General features: G+C 41.3%; 1 protein-coding gene across 2 annotated transcripts; it reads right to left on the bottom strand.

The window, feature by feature from the left end:
• Positions 1-187: 187 nt before the first annotated feature.
• GTF2A1 (general transcription factor IIA subunit 1) lies at positions 188-21,487 on the bottom strand. 2 transcript variants are annotated; one of them, XM_082233984.1, is made up of 9 exons: positions 21,228-21,487; positions 15,184-15,285; positions 13,988-14,216; positions 9,312-9,376; positions 8,084-8,159; positions 7,234-7,367; positions 5,772-6,092; positions 5,378-5,467; positions 188-4,155 (listed from the first exon to the last, which is right to left on the bottom strand). In XM_082233984.1, exons 1-9 carry the CDS (start codon positions 21,240-21,242, stop codon positions 4,048-4,050), a joined length of 1,140 nt encoding a protein of 379 aa, XP_082090110.1. In that variant the 5' UTR covers positions 21,243-21,487; the 3' UTR covers positions 188-4,047. The 2 variants fall into 2 exon arrangements, with proteins under 2 accessions (XP_082090110.1, XP_082090109.1); XM_082233983.1 differs by lacking the exon at positions 21,228-21,487 and adding an exon at positions 17,729-18,058.
• Positions 21,488-25,865: the final 4,378 nt, after the last annotated feature.

The raw sequence follows: 25,865 nt of genomic DNA, 5'->3' as shown, positions 1-25,865 counted from the left end.
TCAATAAGAACTTTGCAAAAGTCAAGCTGTGGTCTGTTTTCTGCATCCGACCCAGTGCTGAGCTTTTCACAGCTTCAGAACTTGCTTAATCCTGTCATCTGCATAATTATGTCATAACAAAGTGAATACAACTAGATTACACATAAAAGTATTTTAATACACAAAATAGTAAATAAAAGTGGCAAGCTTATTTTAAATAACATCTTTAATTAAAGTTTTTGCAAAGGCAAAATATTAAACTTAAAATAGGTCTTAGTACATCAAAATACTAAGTTTTCTAATTGTATTCCAAGCATGGCCTTTGAAACACATCCTGTACATCCCAGGAAGAGCATCCTTGATCTTCAATTGTACAGATTGAATTTTACAAACATAATAAATATATTTACCCCCTTACACATAACAGTATATGTACAACAGCAGTTGACAATAGTAGCTCAGAACAGCAACTAAGGATATTTTCCACTTCCCTAAATTATTTGGTACTCTAGGCACACAGGAGCAAGTTAATGCATGATGTTACCACATGTGGCTAGCCTGCTTTTATCCTTCCACTAAAAAAACACACCCTTTTGTTCTTTGTTAACATCCAAATCAAGAATTCAAAAAATAAGCAAGTAGTTTTGTCACAGGGGAAAATGCCAAATTTCTGAACATTCCTGACCTACTTTAAAAACGGAGAAAACAAACAACCAATATTCTAATATCTTCCAAAAATGGAAACTTAACTCTTAAATTACAACTGATATAGCTCATTTCAACTCAAGGTCTGCTATCTTGAATACAATGAACCAAACTAATTATGATTTGTTAGGTTTGGGGATTGTTCCCCACCTCCATAAAACAAAACCAAAAGAGACTCTTTTTTTAAAGCAGAAGAGCAGGGATTTATGAACAAGTGAAAAGTTATTTCTTTCCTCTCTCTTGCACTGGAACTACAGAGTTTTCACTCAGCAGTAATAACATGGGGACATTGTTGCTGTTTGATGTGAACAGACCAAAAATGAAAACCCAAAGGTGCTAACACTATTTTTAATATGACATTTCTACAAATCTGGATATATCACACGTGTTGCTTGTTCTTTGCTTTTTCTAGCAACTGTTCTTCAATTACAAGTTTCATCCCCTTGAAAAAGACAGCTAGCACAATATTTGTATTTGTGAAATCATGATCCATTTCCAGGGAGATGACCAATGACAAAAAGCAGGTTATGATATAGGTTGGAGAAAGAGAGATGGAAACTCTGGTTGCCACTAGGCAGCTGGAGCAGGGAGGGGGACACACCTTACACATTAAATTTAAATAGTCCAATATAAAGTTCTTTGTGACAGTATCTAAAACCTCCTTAAAAGTCCATCTTTAATGTAGACGTTTCAAATGATTGCACATACTAGAAAGCTGGTAAGATTAGACTTGGTGTTTGTTACAATTGAAACTCTGTAGGACATCTACAACCAAAGGAATCCAACGGTCCTACATATCACATCAATCAATGCAAAGCAGGAATACCTGAAGATTGCAAAGGCACAAGACTCTCACCTTTGTGTAATCACTCTGTAAATCTCCCATTGCCCTGATCAAAACATTTAGAAGTTGCTTTCTCTATATCCCTGCCAAGGTGCTCCTGTTCTCTGTGCAAATCTAAACATAAGCCCTTCTTGCAAACCGTTAATTGCTTCAGAAGCAAAGATACTGAATAGAAACAAATTCCAAGTCTGGGGAGGGGGGGATCAAGTGACAAAAAGCTTAAAGACTAACCATGGGGACCCCTTGCCCTCCCAAAAGGAATGATGATTTTCAATGGAAACCTAACAAAAAGGTCTGCTCAATTACATTGTTAAAACCATGATTAAAATTCAAGTACAACAATAAGTGTAAGCAAACTATATTCTTACAGCAAGCTGCTACAATAAAATAAAATTAAAAACACACTTTTTGATTTTAAAAAGGAACACTTGATGGAGCAAGTAAGAGCACAAGTATGGTATGTGACTGGCTTTCAGAAGAACTTCACAGGTACTTGTTAACACCCTCACCAACCAAAGCATACCCACAATTAACTTGCAAGACACTATGCCTGCTTCCATATAGGCCTATCTGTAGGTCACTTTTAAAGCTGTGGTATCCTTTAAAATAAATAAAAGGCTAAAGACAAGCAGCTGTTCAGTGCCCATGATGTACACAATGCAAAGTCACCTGTACAGTATCTGGGTTCCAGTAATGAATAGTAAATGGTAGCCTATTGCAGCTTATTTGTTTCACAGTGCAATATTTCTGATTGGTCTGAAGCCTGTATTAAATCATACTTAAAAACTAGGATATACTGTGAGTGGGCCATAAGATACAGAAGGATGCAAGGAAAATGGCAATTGATCTCAATATAGTCACAATCTTGGCATGTTAAGTAGTGGCATATATTATTTTAAACCTACATTGTTTTATACAGTGGGAATAAAGTACTTACACGCACCTTCAAGTTCAGAGCTAAAACTGCACCCAGTGATGCAGGTTTAAAGGCAATATATATTGTATCAGAAAGTGGGAGGAAATGTTTACATTTAAAAACTCTTGATGCTTTATGAATGTCACTATACAACAGTACTGACAAATTTGGCTAAACTTTAGCAACATCCTGGGTGCAGAAAGACCTAACTGCTTATTGCATGGATTTTCTGTAAGCAGGAACAACTGACGCATCTGAATCAAAATGCAAAGAAGACAGTTGTGAAGAGAAGAGGAAGGAACTAATACATAGTGCTGATTAAACACAGTGGCCATTTTAATAGAAAAACATTTTTTATAAGTTTCCTTTTTCATACAAACACAAGCACTGAAAGAAGGGCAAGAGGGTAATCTGCTCTTCACTGTTTTTCAGGTGACTAGCATCCTCCAGATCTTAGCACAGGAAATCTGGAAGTCCATGTCTTCCATTATCTGGCCTGAACTTCAACCCCACCATATTGCAAAGTGGCCCTGCATTTCTGAAAGTCTAATTTCCAGACCACTGCCACAATCACAGAAAAAAACAGCCTCAACAGCAACTTTCTGCTATTTATTGAGGAACTGATTAATTGAGCAATTACTGCTTGCTCAATTATCAGAGCTAGGGTGATTTTGTTCACTATATTTTTCAGTATTACTGAAATGAAAGTGGAAGCTCTTTCAATGCTGTAGATAGACCCTTTCCCAAAGTACATACTCACTTGCAACCTGATTTCATAACCGGCAGTGCACACTCACTTGGCAATGGGAATACACATTAAGTTTAGGTTAACCAGTGAAATCATATTTTTAAAGACTGATTTCTGACAAGCAATAATTCAGCACATAGCAGACTAGATTTGCTCAATCTTTAAAGACCTTTTGAAAGAGCAGGAAGACCGAGACATTAAAAGCTTCCATCTGTAGACCCTTTAAAATACAACATCGCATTAAATGAAAGATTCAGAATTATTAAATTTAAAATACAAATGAGGATTTTGGTACCAGGATCAAAATTTATATAAAAGGCCTAAAACTGTAGATAAAATTATTATGCATGACCCAGCACAAGGGCTTTAAAAATAGTTTTACTCATACAAGGTAATTATTAGAACTCAATGCTTCAGTCCTTACTGTTTGGTTAGAAACCTCCACGCAAGTTTAAGCAAGATTCTCACCAACCCCTCCTAGAAAGAATGGGTCAGCACAATTTATACACAAGACACACTAAGCTTTTCCCATAGTATTGTTACCAAAAAAGAAGAGTTCCTTCAAATCAGTGTATGGGGAGATTAAGCCTCACATGCTAGTTACCTTTATCTATAGGAAGAAGTGGTTAATTAAGGTATTAATACAAAACCAGCTTTCAGGCATAGCTAGCTGCACCAATGCCTCAGCTTTCCCATTTGAAGTAGTGTCAACGTTGCCATGCTATTTCTTTGTTCTAGCAGTCTCGGTTCTACTGTTCTTTTCCGATGCGCAGATATAGATTTCTGTTGAAGTGTTATGTCCAAGAATCAAAATCTCCTGCTTTTGCTTTGAGAGTTTGTTTTGTGTAACGAACTTCACCATTCTGCATCTCCAATAGCTTTGGAAAATACATAATCTCTTCCATTAAGATTCATGATTCCATCTTTGAGGTGAAACTTCCACTTGTTCTTACTTCTATGAATCTGTTGAAGGAGGGAAGCCAAAGTTGAAGAGAAACATCCCAAGCTTAAAATACTACATTTGTTAACAAAAACCTCCCACCCAAATCTGCTCTGGAGGGATGGATAAACTGCCCAAAAGAGCATGGGAAGGGTAGCTAGAGGTAGAAGGGATCTCAGAAAAAAATACCTCTTCCCCTTCCACTGGGGCTTCCAAACAGATATTATGTCCACTTTGAGGGAAGCTCAAACAAGGTTCCTTCTGGCTCTCAATCGCTGGTCTTTCATGTACGAGAAACCCCCTAAGATTAGGGGTTTATGCTGCTCACAAGTGTGTGAACTGCTTTATACACATTCCCTCCACTAACCCTAGTAAGAAGGGTTTCATCAGAGTGATGCTCTGAAACCACTCCAGGAAGTATGGCAAGAGGGAAGCAGCCATGCTTCCTGGAGTAACTTCAAATCAACATGACACCGTATTGTATCACATTGCCCTAAAGCCCTTCTAAGATGCATAGTCAGAGGGGATAGGCACAGAGGGGCTCACACACTGTTGTATGCAGCGTAAGATCCCTTTTTTAAACCAAGGGGAGAGAACCTGGGCGCAACAAAAGCAGCTCTTTGTGCCTCACTGTTTGGGCTCTTGGGACTCTCATAGGCCATGCCCCCTCCCCAAACCACACTCCACATCAGCCCTGCACCCTATTTGAGTGGATGGAATGTATCTCTGAACTGTGATCAACACCTCTTATTTGGATAGGGGATGCAGACGGAGGTGTCCATATGTGTGTATGCAAGTGAGTGTATGTGTGAGAACACCTCTGACTTTTGCTTGGCTGGTATGTAGACCACTGCAAAGAGATAAGCATCATATCCATTGCGCCACACAATAGATTTTCCTTGTGTCCCATTTGCTGAAGCCATACAGCCTGTAGAAGGTTGCTAATAAGGCAATGCAGCCCTCAGGCTGAAAAAGATTCCCTATCTCCATATTATGACTACTTCTAATAAACTTTTACAAGCTCATGTAAAATTAACTGGAGACATGTTTTAAAGGTTTAAATAAATGATTCTAACTGCTTAAATTTACTAAGAATTGCAGCTCTAAATTGTCAGCAAACTGTACTAGGAAAGTGAGGTTTTTACCACTATTAATACAAACATAAAAACATATACATATTCTCTCAAGTATATGGTTTTTTCAGAACGCAATGCAGGTTTTAGGAATCATATTTGTCAGATTTACCTTGTCATACTGGCACACAACAACATTCTCAGTATCAAATAATTCCTGCCCTTCTTCATCACTCACATCATCTTCGCTATTCAGAGGCTCCTAGAAAATATTTAAGTATTCAGATGACCGAATTCATTAAACATTACACATTTATATAGAAGTCCTACACAATGAAGACACTATTGTTTTAAAATATACATATGTGCATATTACCTAGTCATGCATGTTCTTTAACTGACAAAAGCTCACCACTTTGAGCTCCCGCCCCCAACCTTTCAAACCCATTTATCTAATAGGAGCAGATTTTTTTCCTATCCTACAACCAACTCAGCTAGAATTAACACATTAATGCTATCTATATGTGCTGGGAAAGTCTAATCGAAGCAGACACATCAAAATTTACCTCCTCAACTTGGCCATCTTCGCCTCCATCCTTTTCTTTGTCCTCCTCTTCATCATCATCATAATCTTCCTCTTCTTCCTCCTCCTCTTCAGATGATGTGTCACCCGCTCCATCTACCTGTAGCACCAAAGGTGCCTGTGGCTGTGCTGTTTGCTGCTGAGGTTGCTGCTGACCTGCTGCAGGAATCTGTGCTTGTGTTGCTGTGGGTGCAGCCACTGTTGTAGGTATTACCTGGGTTTTGTTTCCTGTAAATAAGATCTGCTGGGGTTGGATAATCACTCCCGTTTGCTGTGAGATACCTCCAGGAATAGGAGCCAAAACCTAAGCAAAAATAATTAAAGCAAAAGCTATTGTATCACAGCTTTGATTCCTACTTAAGTCTCAGTTTTTGTTTCTGTAATAAAACAAGCAAGACAATCTACTTCTGTTTCTTGCAAACCTTGCATATGAATATTTATGTTTAATAATTATTGAGGAAATAATTATTAAGAACTTGGCATTTACTAAAATATAGCCTACTTTGATTAACAGCTAGCATTAGACACTGCTTAGTCCTTTTTAGCTGCTGCCACCTCATGAAGCAAAAGAATGGAGACAAACTTGAGTCCTCCTTCCATTCCACTATCTTCCTCCAGTGCAACAGAGGGAGGACTCAGGTTTGTCTCCATTCTTTTGCTTCATAAGGTGGCAGCAGCTAAAAAAGGACTAAGCAGTATCTAATGCATCTTCATAAGTAGCAATGGATTCTCTAGTCAGGATGCCTCATATTTGTTTAGACTGTTCAAATCCATGTTGGCCTCTTTCCTCAAACACAGACCAGATGGGTAGAAGAAGAAGAAGAAGAGTTTGGATTTGATATCCCGCCTTTCACTCCCCTTCAGGAGTCTCAAAGCGGCTAACATTCTCCTTTCCCTTCCTCCCCCACAACAAACATTCTGTGAGGTGAGTGGGGCTGAGAGACTTCAGAGAAGTGTGACTGGCCCAAGGTCACCCAGCAGCTGCATGTGGAGGAGCGGAGACGCGAACCCGGTTCCCCAGATTACGAGACTACCGCTCTTAACCACTACACCACACTGGCTCCACAAGGCAATAAGGGATTGTACTGAAGCCGTTTTCCAAAAAGAGCTGCCCCTAATCCTGCTTGATTTCATTATGCTGATGTGTTATAGAAGCAACGTGCTAGCTTTATTATGAATACATAAAACTAGTTCAGTAGATAAACACCATTCATTTCTTCATCTACAAGGTGTCAGCAGTGTTTAATCTTTTAAGTGAGTCATTGCTTAACTTTACTGAAATCAATTATGCCACAGTCACAACAAAAACAATGTTTGCTCTGTCCCTAATTATAAATACTTCTTCTCACACCCATCTCCTTTCCCTTAACTCTCCCATTTTTGTGCTAACATGATACCTGCAAAGTGACCTGGAAGATTCCCCTTAGTTAACCAAACAATCTTACTTGCTGAATAACAGGAGACTGTACCCCACCAGGTTGCATCTGTGGTATAACCTGTTGCTGTAGGACCACTTGCTGCTGTGGTTGAATGATGTACTGAGCTCCGTTGGCAGTTCTAACCACCTGTAGGATTTGGCCTGTAACAAAATGAGTACATTTGAATATCTCACTTAACTTGTGGAACATTCTCTTTTTACAAAGGAAACCAATAATGTTACACTGGGAAAATTCTCAATTCAATGACATGTCTATTGATACCCTACAAGTTTACTGTTTAGCCATGTCAGTTTTGCATCATGTGAGCTGCCTTGCTGAATCAGACCAAGAGTTCATCTAACCTTACATTTTGTCTGCATTATTAATGAACTAGAGGACTCTTGGAGACTCAAAAGTGCATTTGTGGCTGTTCCTACACAACTGCCCCCGTGCTGGCTTGGCACTGAGCACATTTACTGTTTGGGCAAGCAGAACATGCATCTCTCCTCCTCCTGCTGCAGCTGCCATGCTAACGTGAATATGCAGCTTAACAAGTTGCTAACCTGCCCTCCCACATGTCTGGTCTATGGTCTTCATGCCCCATGTTCTGATAATGAAGATTGCAGGATTGCCTCCCAAGAAACAGAACAAGTGGTGGGTAGTCAGGAGTGGGTATGCATGGTGGGTAGTCAGGAGAAGACTATGAGGCAAGTGGTTCCCTTTCCTTCCCTTCCATGTGCTTTGATTTTATGCTTCTTATTCTCCACTTCCAAAATATATAATTTGATACATTTTTTTGTTTGATATTCTAAAGTATAACACTATAGAAATGCATATTGACACATACAGAAACAAACAAACAAACAAACAAACAAACCTGAATTTGTGAGTATCTGCTGAACAGGAGTAACCCCAGCTGGCAAAGCCAAGGTAGCTGCAGTGGCTGCAGCACTCTGAAATATAAGAAACTAGTTTAGCAGCAAAAATAAATTCTATAATGAAAACACAGATTTAAGACGAAGCAGCACATGGATTTCAATAGCCGATTACGTGTCTCTATATTAGAATAACAACAGCTTTCTTCTTCTACCCACATTTTTAACTGCTTTGAGCACTTCTTAATTTATTAAATTTCTATACACACCTTCATCTGAGAATCACAAGGCAGTTTACAATACTCTTACACTTCTTGTAAGAGTATGGCTTTTAAGTCAGTTATAGTACTGTTTATTTTATAAATACAAATATTAAACAATTAATTCCCTTTTCTTCCAGTTCACACAATAGGTCTACCCAGAGTGGATCCAGAGTTGCCATTGACTAGAGGAGGAAACTGGGGGTGCAATTTTAGCCAGTTATTTCTGCCGTCTCCTAAAAAGCTGCTCTGGAGAATTGAGGGACTCTGGGATAGTGTAGCAGGCAGCACAAGAAGCTGCTGGGGGACCAGGCAAAAAATGCCTCCTTCAACTTCCACCAGCAGGAACCTACACTAACTCACATCCCTTCCACAGGGAGGAGCCCTGCTGTTCATGAAAAAGGACACAATGGATTCAACCTGTAAAATTCTATAAAAATATTTTCTTGTGAAATAATAATTGACAATCTATTCAGAATTCTGGAAAACAAATCAGACTGCTGCATATAACAGGGACATGAGCTTGTGTTCTGACATAACTCTGAGCCACACCATGGGTTAGCTCTTGAAAGCAGGAGTGGTGGTGGAGCGAAGAGCCCATTATTTCTGCCCTGTGCACCTTCACATTGTATATTCACCAGTTTATGTTTATCTATGACTTAAAGTGATTATGTAAACCAGGTCCATATTTAGACCTTATATTAAGATTTTTTGCTTGATAAGTGGTACACAATTTATAACCTATATAATACATTTAGCTACTACCATAAGTGTTCTGCTTTTTTAAAAAAAGACTAAACATTCAAAACAGTCACTGAAAAAGAGGCATAAGCTTATACAATTCAATGTTATTTTGTACAGTGCAGGTTTAGTTTTTCTTTATGCAGACTATAATTTGGCTTGGTCACAAACAATATTTCCTAATTGGGTCCAGGCATGCTTGCCTTAAAGATAAACTGCTTAATCTTACCATGCCTGATGCGTTCATGTGCTGTATCAGCTTGGAATCTGGCATAATAACTTGTTGTTGAGGTGCTACAACAAATGAGAAAAAGGTAATCAATACTTGAATCACCACAGAATACTTTGCCATAGCTTATTATTAACACTATAATCATAGAACAGAGTGTGAGGACTTATATATTGTTCTAGTCCAACCCACTAATCAATGCATGAAATCCAGAACTGAGCATCCAACCAACATCTGCTCAAAGACTTCCAGATAATTCTCCTTTTACCATCAATAAGTTATCCAAACAATAAACCACAATCTTTCATATTGTGATTGAATCCCATTAGATCTAATCCTGTCTTCTGGAGAGGTTGAGAACAAGTCTTTGTCCTCTTCTATGAGACAGACCATCAGGTATTTGAAGAATGCAATCATGTCTCCATTCAGTCTTCTCTTTTCCAGGCTAAACATATCTAGTTCCGTCAATCTTTCCTCAAAGGTGTCATTTCCCATCATGACCATCTTAGTTGCCCTCCTCTAAGCCCATTCTTATTTACCTATATCCTTTTTAAAGTATTGTGTCCAAAACTGGATACAATCCCCCAGATGATATTTCACTAGCACAGAATAAAGTGGAACTATTATATCCTGTCACTTGGAAACTATATTTCTATAAGCTTTTCTGCAGCTGTATCCCTGTTTCATGTTCAGCTTGTGATTGACTACAGTTTGGGGAAGCTTTCACATGTACTTACAGCAGAATAAAGTGGAACAAGTCTTGTGACTTGGGATCTCCAATTCTGTACCCATGCATTTTTACACACCACACCCCCCGGAAATAGAGAATTTTGCATTTTGTTAATTTAAGCCCGTTTCCTTTCCCTCAAGATAATTTTGAATCTTATTTTAGTCTTCTGAGATGTTAGCTAGCCACAGCAGGTTTGGGACATCTGCAAATTTCTTAAGAATTCCCTCTACCTCTTCTTGTAAATCACTGATGAAAATATTGAAGCACATTAGAGCCTGGACAGAGCCCTGTACCACACAAAACTTTTTCTTCCAGTTTTATAAGGAGACATTGATGAGCATTCTCAAAGTATGGTTTTCCAATCAGGTATTTCACCTGAAATCACACTAATCTAGTTTGCATTTAACCAATGTTAACCAAAATATTCGTCATCAATTTTTTTTCTAAAAGCCTGATAAATTACACTCACAGCAATCCCACAATCCACTAAACTAGTAACCCAGTTAAAGGAATATTAACCAACAATGTTTCTTCTTCAAATGAGGTTTTCCATATCACATTCTATTTATGTTGTGGACACCAACACCAGATACATACCTCGGTAGAAACAATTCCTAACAAACTTAGAAGTCTTGAAAAGGTGTATGGCAATTATCACACTCACTGCAGAAGGTTCAGTTTTACCTCTGTGCTTGCTAAGAGATGTGAGTTTTTAGTTTAAGTTCATATCCTTTACTATTATATGGAAGAGATCATATCCACTACAATATTCCAAACATTTTAAGCCAAGGACCTAAAATCCTAACAGAGAAAGGAAGAACAGTGATAAGCAGGGTGTGATGAGCCTGACCTATGCTGAATATGAGCACTACTGTTTGGCCAAATTGGTATGAAGGAAGCCATCTTAAACGTCCAAGACTCCATTTTGTAAAATAGCTTAGCAGTTTGTGTTTTCTTTCTTTAATTATATCTGTTACACAGATTGAATGGTTTGCCACTCCTGCCTCATGATAAAGACACCCCAGGAAGCAAGTTTTATTTCTGGTTTATACTCACAGCCTACTCTTTACCAAATGATCAAAAAGGGTTATAAAAATATTACAATTAAAAAGCAGGTGCAAATTACATTAGAATCATAATGTAAGGAAGTTGTGTATTCTGCTTAGTCTGCCTGTTTGGTTTAAGAGTCTCAATTTAACTGAGTACTAAATTAGATGTGATACCTCCTGGTTTGTTTTACTAATCTGAAAAACATCAGGGCATTTGAGGAGTGTTGAATGTTTTCCTCCATCTAAAATGCACCCCCTCTACCTGAAGCTGCAATTACTTCTGTAAAAGGGGAGGGGAGAAAGATACAGAAACTTCTGTTTTTGTCTAATGCAGATGGGGTTTAGATTTAGCCAGTCTTCAAACCTGCCCAGTGTGCCAAACCAGTAAATCAGAGTGCTGATAACCGTATCTGCTTTGGTCACAATAAAATATTTGTTTGCCTCTCCAGCTCTAATTGGTCCAGGGTGCTGATGGTTTATTCTGTAACAGAAGCCTTACATTTGAAAAAGGCTGAAAAGTCACTTGAAACAAAGATTCTAACTGATGCTGGCATGGAGACACATAGGCTGATGAGAGCCTTTTCAGAGCAAGGGAGGCCATTTGGGACTTTAGGAAGTACACATTTTATTTAACAAGCCCTGCTTAATGAAGCAATAGAAGCCAAAAAATGATGAAAGAAATATTCTTAAGTAGTTTTTATATATTGGGTGGTATTTAACTATGCTCTATTCAAAGTAGATCCATTGAAATGAATGATCACAACCAAGTTAGGTCCATTAATATAAATGGGCCCCATTGATATCAATGGGTCTACTCTGAGTAAAATTTGCTCTTTCTGTTTGTTCTCTGTAAGCAAATGTTTAACTGAACAAGTCTTTTGCTTAAGGGATTTAACTAGCTCCCATATTTTGAGAGCATGCCTAGACTGCTTGATGGCTTTATGTCCAATTCAACCTGGAGGAAGCAGGTAGCTCATTCCCCGGCCTATACCACATGATTGCCTCAAGTCAACCAAGTGGCTTACTCTAAGGGCCAGATTTAATGAAGCTGGCACACTAAAAAAAACCAAACCCAGTGCAATGGGGCTTTCCTCCCTTGCCTCCCCCAAATCTGCTGTCAAGCACAAATTCTTGCACTGATAGGAATGATCAGAAGAGCATGAATTCCCCCATAAGACTTCAGAGTTGCCCATCTCCACTAAAAAATATTGTAATTGCTGGTGGCAGCAATTAAGAAATAGCTCTTGATAGCAGATTAATTGCTGGATGGGCATGTACTGAGTATTTTATGGGATGTGGGTGGTGCTGTGGTCTAAACCACCAAGCCTCCTGGGCTTGCCAATCGCAAGGTTGGCAGTTCAAATCTGTGCAACAGGGTGAGCTCCGGTTGTTTTGTACCAACTCCTGCCAGCCTAGCAGTTCGAAAGCATACCAGTGTGAGCAGATAAATAATTACTGCTGCGGCAGGAAGGTAACGGTGTTTCCGTACTGTCTGGCACTTGTCACAGTGGTCTGTACACCAGAAGTGATTTAGTCATGGTAGCCACATGATGTAGAAAAGCTGTCTGGACAAATGCCGGTTCCCTCAGCCCGAAAGCGGAGGTGAGAGCAGCACCCATAGTCGAACTCCACTGGACTTAACGATCCAGGGGTCCTTTACCTTTACCGAATATTTTATTTTGTGGAAGTCTCCAAACCTGGGGGCATTTCTAGAGAGTGTAAAGCATAAGACATTCATTGTTACTTGGGTGTTGCACAGAATCTAAACATTAGTCCTTGAGATAGCACTTATGTACCACCTGTACACATTTGAGCAGCAGTATGGATATGTCATATTGGACAGCTGCTATTTGGAGATAATCATCCTAAAAATCAGTAAGATGAAACAATTGTTACTTTCGTCCAGACTAAGGAAATACAGTATTGTTTTAATTAAAAAAAAATCTGAATTGCCTTACTGGTGTACATGTTTGATTTTTGTAGAAATTCATACTATGAGATAGCGTATGCTAAGCCCAGTCATGTTCTAAATTATTGTGGCACTAGTGGACACCACAGGGCACTGAGACAAACACCTCCAGCACACACAGAGGTCCACCGCCTTCCCAGTTATTTGTTTGGGGAGTAGTAGTGCCTGCATGTTTGGGGTTTATTTGGTAAATGTATGTGTTTTGTATTATTTGGGGAAGATTTGCCAATTTTTCTTTTGTGAAATGAGTTTTTGGTGCTCCCTTAAATGTACTCTCCTAAATGTTTTCTAAGACTCAAATAGTTTGGTGGTCTGTCCTAGAAACAACCACCTGCAAACACTAGAACAGCTCCTCATACTATGCACCTCATACTTGCAGTCTTCACTTACAGTTCTATTTTTCTAAAAAAAGAGGTGCTGGAACTCACAATGAACACCTCCCTCGTTCTCTTAGAATGGAAATGGCACCCACCTGAGAGGTGCTGGAACTAAGTTCCGGTGAGGTCCGGCTGAAAAAAAGCCCTGACATCCAGTAATATTTGAAATTATAGTAAGTAAGTAAGTGGAAGGACATTTTATGACCAACTGACACTTTAAGATGGGGAAATATCAGTCAATTAAGGACAAATGAATCTGCTTTATACCAAGTCAGACCACTGGCCCACTTAGTGTCTACACTGACTGGCTGTAGCTCTCCAGCATTTCAGACAGAGGACGTTCCCAGCCCTACCTGGGGATTGAACTTAGGACCTTCTGCATTCAAACCAGGTGCTTTGCCACTGAGATATGGCTAGTTGTGATACACTGAAGACAACATGTAAATTGAAAAGAAGGAATTGAGAACTTGTACTCCTGTTAATTTTTCTTTGTATGAAACATTGCTGTAAATTTGCAAAGCCTCAGATCCAGAAAGGAACTCAGTTCTTACCTTGCTGTGTTGCAGGAATAAGGACTTGCTGTGTCTGGGACTGCTGCTGAACTGTTGGCTGTGGCTGTGGGTGATGGTGATGATGAGCATGCTGTTGCTGTTGTTGTTGCTGCTGCTGTTGCTGCTGCTGCTGTTGTTGCTGCTGCTGCTGAACTTGCAGCAAAAGCTGCTGTTCCTCTGAATGAAATCCATCTACAGCCTTGGACTGCAGCAGCTTGTTTTCCCACAGCTGTGTTTATTAAGCAAGATTCAGTTAAGGACACTTTTCTTTTTACATACATCAACTATATACTCTCTACATTCTTATTACTGATTCAATGTACTCTCTCTTATCTATTCATTTTGAAGGGAGGTGACCCGAAATCCTCTGGAAAATAAAGGGAACCTATATAGTGCTTATGAATTTGGCTCCATTCTGTATTTGAGTCTCCTTTCATTCCTATCCATATTGATAGCATCATCCAGACACGCAGTTTCTAAGGGACATCAGCAACATAGTAAAAAAGACATCTATTCTGATGTCATAAACAGCCATTAGAAAATATTCTGCACCAAGCCAATAAAGATAAAATACAAAGCTTGCTCTTTACTGGAAGGAAATATTTTGTTTCCTGGATGAATATTACTGAATGGAATTCCTGAGATATTCTTAAACTTTTTTTAAATTTCATTTCACACATTAGATTGTTCATTTACTGCAAATTTCAACTACAAGAAAATTTCTCTCAGTACAATGGAGGGAAGACAATTTTGATAATGAAAAATGTTCAAAGTATACTATTAATCTTTGCAAAGTCATTAAGCAGCAGTCACATTAAAACCATTATACTTAGATCTTCTTCAAAGAAAGGTGACATAATTATGAAAACCACTATAAAACACTTATATTTAACAGCAGTATTTAAAGCCTTAAAGAGTTGATGTAGCGCAATGGCTACAACTTCCCAGTTCAAATGTTAATCCAGCCTTGAATTTACTAGGTGGCCTTAGTTAAGTTCTCCACCTGCAATTCAGGGGTAGCAGTGTCTTCCATTATGGGGGTGCTCTAAGGAAGAATCTCTGCAAATGTATGCAGAATACTTGGAGTGACATGCTATATAAATATTTACAGAATACAGCCCTTCAAGCTGTGAGTTTTATGCACTGACTGCTACAAGGTTGCAAACAGCAAGTAATTTGTAGTGAACATAACTTACTGTTTTCAGTTCAACAAGAACCTGTTCATCAACACCCTCATCCAGAAAGACCTCTCGGACATCATTAATGACATCTTCAATCACAGACCTATATAGTTTAGGCTGCAAAAAGTCACAGATAAGACCAGCTTATTAAATGAGATCTATGCTAGCAATATTTCTAAACACTTCTAGATATATATTTAAATTACTGAGCTACTGTTTCACAGATAATCCTTGTGGATACTTCTTTAATTGTCTCAATTTTTTTTAAGTTATTAAACCATCACATCTGTATAACATTCCAGAGAATTTTAGCACTTCTAGCAATAAGACAATTAATGCAGGGCTGGGAAACCTTTGGCCCTCCAGATTGTGTTGGACTACAATTCCAGTAGTCCCCAGCCAGCATGGCAAATGATGAGAGATGGTGTGAATTGTAGCCCAACCATTGTAGCCTTGATCTAGTACGTAGTAACCTTGATTCACAAAATGTGAATCAAACCAAAGTACTCTGCTCCAATTCAGTCCAGCTCAACTGATGTCAAGTGTGACTAAAGCTTCAATTCACACCATGTGTACTAAAAGTGGCAGCTTTTATAGCACAAATCATATGTAGCTTTTATAGCACAAATCATATCTAGTTAGATATAAACACCACTGTGCTCACTCGGATTTAACCCAAGGTACATAGAATCACAACAATGAAACAGTTTAGCAGCACTGAATTCAATGGGGATATAATGCTGAACACTCAGCTGCTAAACTATGAACTGGAGAAGAACCATTTTTCTCACTGTACCCTGTGCATAGATAGTAATTCATCTATCCTTTGACACATGTAAACATATGTACACACAGGTATTTTTAATACTGCTTTACTATGCAAGTGCACAATTCTTGACACACTTCTATTAAGCCCCATTGAGCTCAGACTTGGTTCTTTATAAACATTTTTTTAAAATAGTATTTATTAGGGTTTTAAGTTTACAAAAAGGCAAAAGAAAACACACCAAATTAAACAATGACAAAACAACACATCACAATAAAAAAATAAAGATAGAAACAATTAAAGACAAACAAAAAAAAACATATACAAGACCAGGCAAGAGCTTGTAAATGCTTTAAAAAGCAGAACAACAAACTGTTCTCTATTTCACCGAATATACATTTAAAAAAAAAAAAAAAAGCTAGAAGGACAGAAATGCACCAGCCGCTTTGTCATCAAACAGCCACAGCAAATTGAATTTGAAAGCTGAGAGCGGCAGCTTCTGAACGAGAGAGCGCGAGCTCCTTTCAGCTTGCGCTGTGCAGGCACCTCCCAGACTGCTTTCCGCAGCTCTCTCCCTATTTAAAGGCTGATGTGGTGTTTAAATGGAGAGGCGGTGACGTGGGGCTGGAAAGCACCTTCCCATCCTGGCAGAGTCTATATTAGAGAGCGGCAATGGCTCTATATAAACAGGGCAGCCACAGGGAGGAGGAACACAAGGAGCAGGGAGAGAGAAAAGCGAGGGGAAGCCATGATGGATCTTAGAGCACAAAATAAGAGCGGCCAAATCTGCAACGGAGCCGCCTGGACCCTGGTTTGTCAGCAGTGGTTTATTGGGGTGGGGGGGGAGTGTTATTCCCCCCCCCTTTAGTAAATTCAGTTTGTTCTTTTAAAAAAAATGTGAAACGGGGAAATAACGATAAGAGGGGCAGGGTTATTTTGTTGTTGTTTTTCCCTTCGTGTGACTGCTTATTGCAAACCGATGTGGAAAGCGAGAGACTCGGGGAAACTGTGTCGTCTAGTATTAAACCGAGACGGGAAAGCGTAGAAAAGGGAGGCGGGAAAGGAGGAATAGAGGCTTGATCGTTGTATTTGTTACAGCAGTGCTAAATAAAAACCTTTTCTGGGGAAACCTCGCACGGGCTTAAAAGAGTGCTTTCTTTTTCGCGCACGTCAAAGATATTTCCGAGAAAAGATGGGGGTTGGTGGGGAAGAGGAGGAAAGGAGGAAGAGAGACTTCGGATTGTTTTGTTTTTTCTTCTTCTTCTGCCGGGTTAGGAATTAAAAAGTGCTTTTCAACCTTTGGTCACCGACACACACACATACATTTAAATTTTTCCAAAAAAATGAACACCCACCCCAACCTCCTCGCTCAGAAAGTGGGGAGAGAGAGAAAGGCACCCACCACCCGGGCGGGAGAGAAAGAGGCGCCAGGGAAACCCGCCGCTTCTGTCTGTCTCTCTCTCCCACGCCCTCCGCGGAGGGGAAAGAGCCGCTGAGCGGGAGGCTGCCTCGAGACGCCCGCGGCGCCTCTTCCGCGGTGACCCCCGAAGCAGCGCGCGAGGGAGACGGCGGCTGCTCCGAGGGAGACAGAGCGGCGAGCGCGCCTCCCTCCTCCTCTGTGGCTCCGGGCGGAGGCCGAGCTAGGGTCCGCTCCTGGCTCTCTCTCTCTTTCTCTCCCGCCGCCCCCCGCCCATACTACGACCACCACCACCGCAACAACCGCCTCCCTCTTCTCCACACAAGCCCAGCGGCCCTCCCGCCTCCCCGCCTCGAGGCTCCCCCTTGCGTCCTTACCACGGGGTTTGTATTAGCCGAGCTCGCCATGTCCCGCGCCAACCCCCCGGGCAGGACACCGCACACCCCCAACGAGGCAGCGGCTGAGGCAAGAGCAGGCAGGCGGGCGGCGGCTGAGGCACCTTCAAGCACTTCTCTCCCTCCCCCCACCCCCCTCGCCTCTCTCTTAAGGGAAGACCGCGAGCTGAGGTAAACTGCTGGCTCCTCTTCTCCTCCCCCCCCTTACTTCGCGCGCTCTCCGTCTTCCCCTCCCTCCCCCCGGTCTCGCCTCAGGGGCTTCCCCTCGCCCTCCGTTCTCTTTCTCTCCCCCTCGCCCGCCGCTGACGGGGAAAGCGCGTTCGGAGGCCGCCCTCCCCCCGCGGCCCGGCCTTACACGGCGGCCCTTGGGCTGCAGCCGCCAGCCGCCTGCTCTGCTCGCTTCGCCCCTTTATATAGCGAGTGCCGAGCAGCTGCGCGAGCGGCCAGAGAAAGGGGGAGGCCGGGGAAGGGAAGGGAGGGGGAGGACGGCGACGTCCCGCGAGAAGGAGCGAGACGCCGCCGTCCTCTTCACGACTTCCGCTTTTCTGACGCCATGACACCTATACTGAGGCGGAAGTCCGAAGTGGGAGCCGAACCCCAATGGCGGCTTCCTTGGCTATTCCGCTGCTCGCAACTCGCGGCTGTTTCTGCCCGAGATTTGAGCCGCCTTTATGCCCGACGTGTAAAGAATAGGCTTAGCCATAGAGACGCCGAAGTCTGGAACGGCGCGCTCACGGGCGACGATGGCTTTCGACGTTTTACCTGAAGTTTAGCGACTCTATCTGTTTCTATCTTTATGGGTTGAGGAGACAAGTAGCCCATCTGGTGCGTTACCAGTTACCATGTGTGAGGCGGGAAAACGTAGTATAAAATATGCGGCCTCTCTAGGCGCACATCTCTATAGTATCGTGTCCCTTTTGGGGCGGGAGGTGGGGGAGGCGTTGCCTGTCCTGTTCTATTAGGCACCGGAAGCGCCGGTGTAAGCTTCGTGGAGCCTGTTATCCTTGCCCCCGCCACTCACAAGATGATGGAGGTGTATATGGCGCGGAGCTGGTAATGCTGACCTGTTTCTCATCAGCTGTTCTGTGTGAATCTGAAGTTTGAGCATTATCTGGGGTTTAGATGTGCTCAGCAAGCCAGTATTTTAGTGGTCGGACTGGTAAAACGCGCACTGCAAGTTAGCAGGAACTTCCCCGGTATTGGAAAGACAGTAAACCCCATTTGTCATTCAAAGCGGCGAGCGAATTCATAATTCGTTTGTCACGTCTATAGCCCACGTTTCCTCCAAAGGGCGCAAGGTTGCCCACGCGGTTCTCTTCTCCTTCCAGTTTTTATCCTCACAACAACGCTCTTGAGGTAGGTCAGGCTGAGAGACTGTGACTGCCTAGGGAGCTTCATAGAATAATTGTTGAAATGGAAGGGGATCCTGAGGATCATCTAGTCCAACCCCCTTCAATGCAGGATTATGCAGCTGTCCCATCAAACCTGCAAACTTGGCATTAACAGCATCACACTCTAACCAACTGAGCTATCTAGTGGGCTTAGCAGGGATTTGGACCAGCACTGTACCCACTATGCCACACTGGCTCTAGGCTGCAGTCCTAACCCCACTTACCTGGGGATAAGCCCCATTGAATTAAGTAGGGCTTACTTCTGAGTAGACATGATTAGGATTGCACAGCTGAACTTAAGAACTGGTTAGAAAATGCCATGTCTATAGCAGCAAGGAGACAGCCCAATCCTATACACACATATATACAAATATAAGCCTCATTGAGTTCAACAGGGTTTACACCCAGGAGACTGGGTATAGGATTGCAGCCTTGTTGCAAGCCGTTTCATTTTGTAATCACTTAATGGGAATTTATTTTATTTATAAGATTTATAAACCACTTGATCAAAGATTGCTCTAAGTGGCATATCAATAAAATTGTAGATAAAACAGGTAGATTCCACAGAATTATTAAAATACAAATATACATAAAATAATTCTCATTAAAACACAGACAAAATAAGGAAGACTTTTAAAACAAGCATAGGTAGCTAAATTATATTTCTTGGTAAGCTTGCAGAAATAAAAAGTTATTCAGCAGGTAGCTAAAACTCTATAGCAAGTGGGCCTGTGTCAATAGGCACTGAAGTCAGTGTGAGGAAGTAATACAGTGAAAAATAAATGCCTTGCTAAGGGATTAATTCATTGAACAACTAAAATGATTATCAATATTTCTCTGCTTTTATCCACAATGAAGCCAATCTGCTTTGTCAGTTAGACTCATTAAATTCAATGTGATTTACTCCTAGGTAAGTGTGCATTGTGAAACTTCCAACCTGAAACTGAGGCATTTTAATGACGATACTGCCTGTAATTCACCCCCATTGTGCTGTTTTAACACTTGTGTGGCATTTCTAGTTATTTGTAGTTAATAATTTCCTGGAGTCTGGCCAGTTTCAACACATTCAACACATTCTATCATGAATGCAGCCCAGATGGCTGATACTCTCATTATTATGGAGGCTATGAACAAGGGGCTATAGCTGTAGAGGGGTGGGGACAAATGTGGGGTTTTTTCCTGGCAAGCAACCCATAGCAAAAGCCCAATAAGAAAAGCCTGATGGATCAAGTCAATGGCCCATCTAGTCCAGAATCCTGTTCTCACATATTCCTATGGGGAGTCTGAAAACAGGACCCGAGATCAACAGGACTCTCCCTACTTGTGATTCCCAGCAACTAGCATTCAGAGGTAGAACATAGCCAGGTGCTGTGGCTCGTAGCCACTGACAGATTTATGCTGCATGAATTTTGTCTAATCCTCTTTTTCAATCCTTCCAAGATGGTGGCCATCGCTGCCTCTTAGGGGAGCAAATTCTATAGTAACGATGCACTGGGTGAAGAAGTACTTTCTTTTATCTGTCCCAAGTGTCCCAACCTTTAGCTTTTTTGGATGTCTACAAGTTCCAGTGTTGTAAGAAGGGACGAAAAACTTTTCTCTGTCTACTTCCTCAATGCCATGCATATTATACACCTCTATCATGTCACCTCTTACCTTTTCTTTAAACTGAAAAGCCCCAAATGTAACATTTTCTCATAGGGGAGTTGCACCATCCCCTTGATCATTTTGGTTGCCCTTTTTTAAATGTATTCCAGCTCTACAATAATTCTTTTTGAGGTTAGGTGACTCAAACTCTAAATGGTATTTATGAACAAGTTAAAAAGTACAGGTCCCAATGCAAACTCTTGGGGGACTCAATTTTCTGTCCATTCCTAGTCTGCTTCCAGTTTTATTAACCAGTTGCCAGTCCATAAGAGGACCTCTCTTATTCCACGAGTGCTAAGCTTATACACTAAGCTTACCTCTGTGTTGAGGTACTTGTCAAAAGCTTTTTGAAAGTATAAGTACACAATTTCAGCTGGATTGCCTCTATAATTCTATATCCTTGTTGACACACTCAACTCTTAATAGGTTAGTGAGACATCACTTACCCATTCGGAAGTCATGCTGGTTCCACTTTATTAAGACTTGTTCTCCTGTATCCTTGGTGATTTTACTCTTGAGAATGCTTCCCACCCATTTCCCCTCATTTCCAGGATGCCTTTTTAAAAATTGGTGTTTTGGCATCAAGGCTAATTTCAAGGTCAAGTTACATATTTTCTTAGCTAGTCAACAATTTCACGTTTCATTTCTTTAAGAACTTTTGCGTGGATGCTGTCTGGACCTGGCAAGTTTATGAGAATAGCTGAATTTGTAACATGTGATATTTATACACCGCTGCAAATTGTTCTCGTAAATGCAAAGCAAGTTTCAAGTCACGGCTTTCTGAAAGGTTGCTGGCACAAACTGACTTCAGTTGATTGTGCTGTATGCCTATATATATTTCTAAAGTACTGTTTCTGGAGTTTCACAAATTATGCGCAGGTTTTGCAGATACTTCTGGTTTCACATTTGCTGAAGCATGCAGATACACACAGAAAGCTAACCACCGGCTGACAGTATGTGATATGCTTTAGTTGTGCTCATACACGCTTACAATCAATTTGCAAACTTTCCCTTTAGCCTCATGCATCACCTTAAAGGATTCCCACAGAAATTCCCACCTTTTTGAATACAAGGGGCAATAAATAGGCTGAATGAAGACACTAGATGCTGAGCCATTGGCTTTTCGGGTCTATTTGTCCTCTGAGTGAAAAAAGCTAAACCAGGACTGCACCACTCAGAACATTATCAGGGCCAGTTTTACATTTTAATTAACTTCAATTAACTTTTTTTTAAGAGGAAGCCTAGAGGAAGACTCTAAAATAGGCCAGTGAATACTGAGCAAACTCGGTGTGGAATGGTGGTTGACTGTTAGGTGTAAAAATAATTATGTATAACCAGGAAAGGGGAAATGGAACTGAGTATCCTGAACAGGAACATTTCACGCTGCAATGTTCTGTTGCAGGTTCACTTGTTCCAAATTCCATTTTGCCGCACATAGAATCATAGAATAGTAGAGTTGGAAGGGACCACGAGGGTCATCTAGTCCAACTCTGCAATGCAGGAATCTTTTGCCCAACATGGGGCTTAAACCCACAACTCTGAGATTAAGAGTTTTATGCTCTACGAACTGAGCTATCCCAAACATGATGAGAAGAGTACAATACTTGGAAGTCTTCCATCACCTTAACAGTTTTATTTTTAGCTCTCTAACCCAAATCAGTATTTGGGTAGTGTCAGCAGAAGAAATAGACAAACAGTTTCAGATGGCCCTGATCATAATGATATCTCGGGGCTGCCCCTCCCCTTACTGTTTGTTTCTCTGTCCACAGGCCCGTGGGTTGTATTCACTTAACTTTCCATTAAAATGAGTGGATCTAAATTTGTCATGGCCATGATTTTCAATGGGTCTATTCTGAGAATGGGGTTGTATTCACCTATCTCCATTACACCCATCATGTTACATCCGTAGCATTTCCTCTGCAAAATTATATGTCTATAACCCCATCCTTCATATGTCCTCCACTTTCTAAGGAACTGCCACTAGAGTCCCTGTTGTATCCTGGAGGAAAGGTTATGAACACCTGTTATTTTCTAGAGTTGAATGCTCTCATGATCTTGGGGTATAAGTGTAAATAGATAAATAAAATTACTCATCCATTCATCCATAGTTTTCAGGTGAAACGGTTCCTAGAGTGGTTTGCTTAAGATTTTTAAAAATAGGCATTCCCTTCATTTGATCCAAAAGATATGCCACAAATGGGAGGGGAGGGATGAAGCAGGAACAGTAAAACACGGAAACCTGGGATTCAGTCCTTATGATGTAAATCTAACTGTCTGGAATCAAAACTGTTCAAAGAGAGAGGAGTCAAATGGATCTGGTTTTTCAGCAGTGCCAAAGAAATGGCCCAGCTCCCTTTCCTTCTGCTGCAGCCTGATGGAATGACTGCTGCCTTCTGACCCCTGTCATTCAAGTGATTACCTCCATGTATATCTTTACTGGGTGGTGCAGGTAACAAAAGTAAGCCCAAATCCTGACTACGAATAGATCCCTGGACTTTTATCTCGTAGCAAACTCTGATCGTTGGCATTAATAATAATAATAATAATAATTGTACCCTGCCCATCTGACTGGGTTGCCCCAAGCACTCTGTGTGGCTTCCAGCATATATAAAAACATAGTGAAACATTAAACCTTAAAAAAAGCTTCCCTATACAGGGCTGCCTTCAGCAACTGTTCCTCATCTGTTCTTCTGTCATCACTCAAGCCCCAGGCAGCATGTAACCATCTGCATATGTAAGCTGGGCTTGCACTGGCTTGGTGGGACATTTTATTTGGCTAGCTGCCAGAAAGAAATACCAGGAGGTTATCACCTCCCAAGAAAGTGCAAGTCATAGTGAAGGAAGCCTCTTAGGAACATAGGGAGGTGCCTTACCCTGAATTAGACCACAGGTCCATCTAAGCCTAGTATTGTTGACACTGACTGGCAGCAGCTCTCCAAGGTTCTTGCTCCTGTTGGTGTATCTCATGGTTGGGAAATCTGTGGCCTGTCAAATAGTGACCATAATTAGAGAATTGCTGATAATAAAATCACCCTTTTTGCCTTTCTTTGGCATAGAGTGGAACTCATGGACCCTTCATGGAGCCCATCCCTTATCGGTGGTTTCTTCCTATGTGTCTGAATCTGCGTAGACGCAATTTCCGGTTTAGCGCAGCGGGCGGGGACTCGGTGGTCAGCTCAGTACGGGGGCAGCTCATGGGGCTGTTAAATGACCCCCGTGGACTGCTTGGTAGGTGTGGAGTCCTTTCAATCTAAATGTTGTTCTCCTTCCCAGCAGTGGTGGAGCTGGCTGCATGGGCTGCCTGGAACGGAGGCCATGCCATGCACTGGGGGAGGGGGCGGTGCGATCCTGCGCATGTGGCTGCAGTGGTGGTGGTGTGATCCTCCATGCGGCGGGGCGAGTCCCCTGCAGTGTGCCTCTGTCACCCCCCTCAGAGATTGCACGTGGGACGGACCGCCCCCACCACACACCCCTTCCTACACCCCTGCTTCCCAGCTGGCCAGCATGAGGGTGTGCCTGAACAACTGGCTTTGTGATGTTTTATTTCGTGTAATCAATTTTTATTTCCTTTTTTCTGTTTCCAGTGGAAATAAATAAGCATCAATGCAATTGATTGACTGCCTTTCTGTTTTGTGGAGTTGGCTGCTGATATAAGAAGTGTCAAATATGTAACATTTTAAACTGCAGCACAAAATATATAGAAACTTGTACAGTCTAATGTTGCTAGTTGTTACTGTTATTGTTGTTATTATGATTATTAAATTTATATCCCGTACTTCCTCTCCAAGGAGCTGAGGGCTGCAAACCCCCAAAAGCCAAAACAATACAATTGGAAGCCACTACATACCTTCAAAGCTAATAATGTTGCCAGGAACAGCATCTTTCAGCCATCAAATGTCTGAGCATGGGCATAGCCGGGGGGCAGCCCCCCCCCCAGATCAAGTAAAGCAATAGAAATACTTAACTAACTATAATGAATTAGATAAATATGCTGCACCAAGAAGGGCATTCTGCAAACGGAACTGCCACCAAGAAGGCCCTGTCACAGAGCCTTCCCAACAACAGAGCCTCCCTTGGTCTGTGGATCATAGGTTTATGGAACTGAATTTATCTCTTCCTTTCAAAGTTGTCAAAAACATTTAAAGTGCTGGTGCTCTAAATACTGTAGTCCTGTTATTGTATTAATGGATGTATCATTTGTTTCTGAACTGTGACAGAAGTACCTGACCTGTATGGTTAAGAAGAAGAAGAAGAAGAAGAGTTTGGATTTGATATCCCGCCTTTCACTCCCCTTCAGGAGTCTCAAAGCGGCTAACATTCTCCTTTCCCTTCCTCCCCCACAACAAACACTCTGTGAGGTGAGTGGGGCTGAGAGACTTCACAGAAGTGTGACTGGCCCAAGGTCACCCAGCAGCTGCATGTGGAGGAGCGGAGACACGAACCCGGTTCCCCAGATTACGTGACTACCGCTCTTAACCACTACACCACACTGGCTCTCTTAACATTTGAACCTCAGCTTTTTCCTAGAAAAAACCACTACATAAGTTCCAAAAAGAGAACTGCGTGCTACACCGCAAAGTAGCATCTAATCTGGTTCTTAGATATTGGCTTCTTGAAAAATGTGGTGCAACTTTCAACATTGAGAAACGACATGGTTGTTGTCGCAATACATACTGGATTTCTTTATGTAATAATAGTGATGGGTGGAGGGTTTATACATACAGTGGAGGTTCCCTTTAGTTTAGATCCCAATGAACATTTGGTAGATCCTCTGACTGATCAATCTGCTGTTCCTGAATGTGGTATTCACGGAATTTTGTGGATATCTGGATTATTTGACAGTGTATGAAACTAACTAGAAATTTTCATAGGGACATTTTGTGACTCTATAATGTAGGTGCTTTTTTGATTAAGAAAAAGTCCTTGCGCATCAGATCATTTTATATTAAAAACATTTTTCCAGCTTTGTACCTCACTTTGATGAGTTGGTTATTGTCTCTGTTTTTCATCCATGAGTTTTCCAGTAATAGCATCAGACCACAAGGTGGCGAAAATGTGCCTCACAAATAAAATTAAATGGGGCT

The sequence above is a fragment of the Podarcis vaucheri genome, assembly GCF_965113315.1.
Source record: "Podarcis vaucheri genome assembly, chromosome: 1".
In the NCBI taxonomy this organism is placed as follows: Eukaryota; Metazoa; Chordata; class Lepidosauria; order Squamata; family Lacertidae; genus Podarcis; species Podarcis vaucheri.
This window is presented reverse-complemented; position numbering and strand designations above follow the sequence as displayed.

Coding starts and splice junctions, on each gene's coding strand:
- GTF2A1 (XM_082233983.1), bottom strand. CDS start 17,758: ATGGCGAGCTCGGCTAATACAAACCCCGTG. Junction 14,217..15,183: donor TTCTTGTTGAACTGAAAACA/GTAAGTTATGTT, acceptor TAATAAACACAG/CTGTGGGAAAACAAGCTGCT. Junction 8,160..9,311: donor ACATGAACGCATCAGGCATG/GTAAGATTAAGC, acceptor CTTATATTTCAG/AGTGCTGCAGCCACTGCAGC.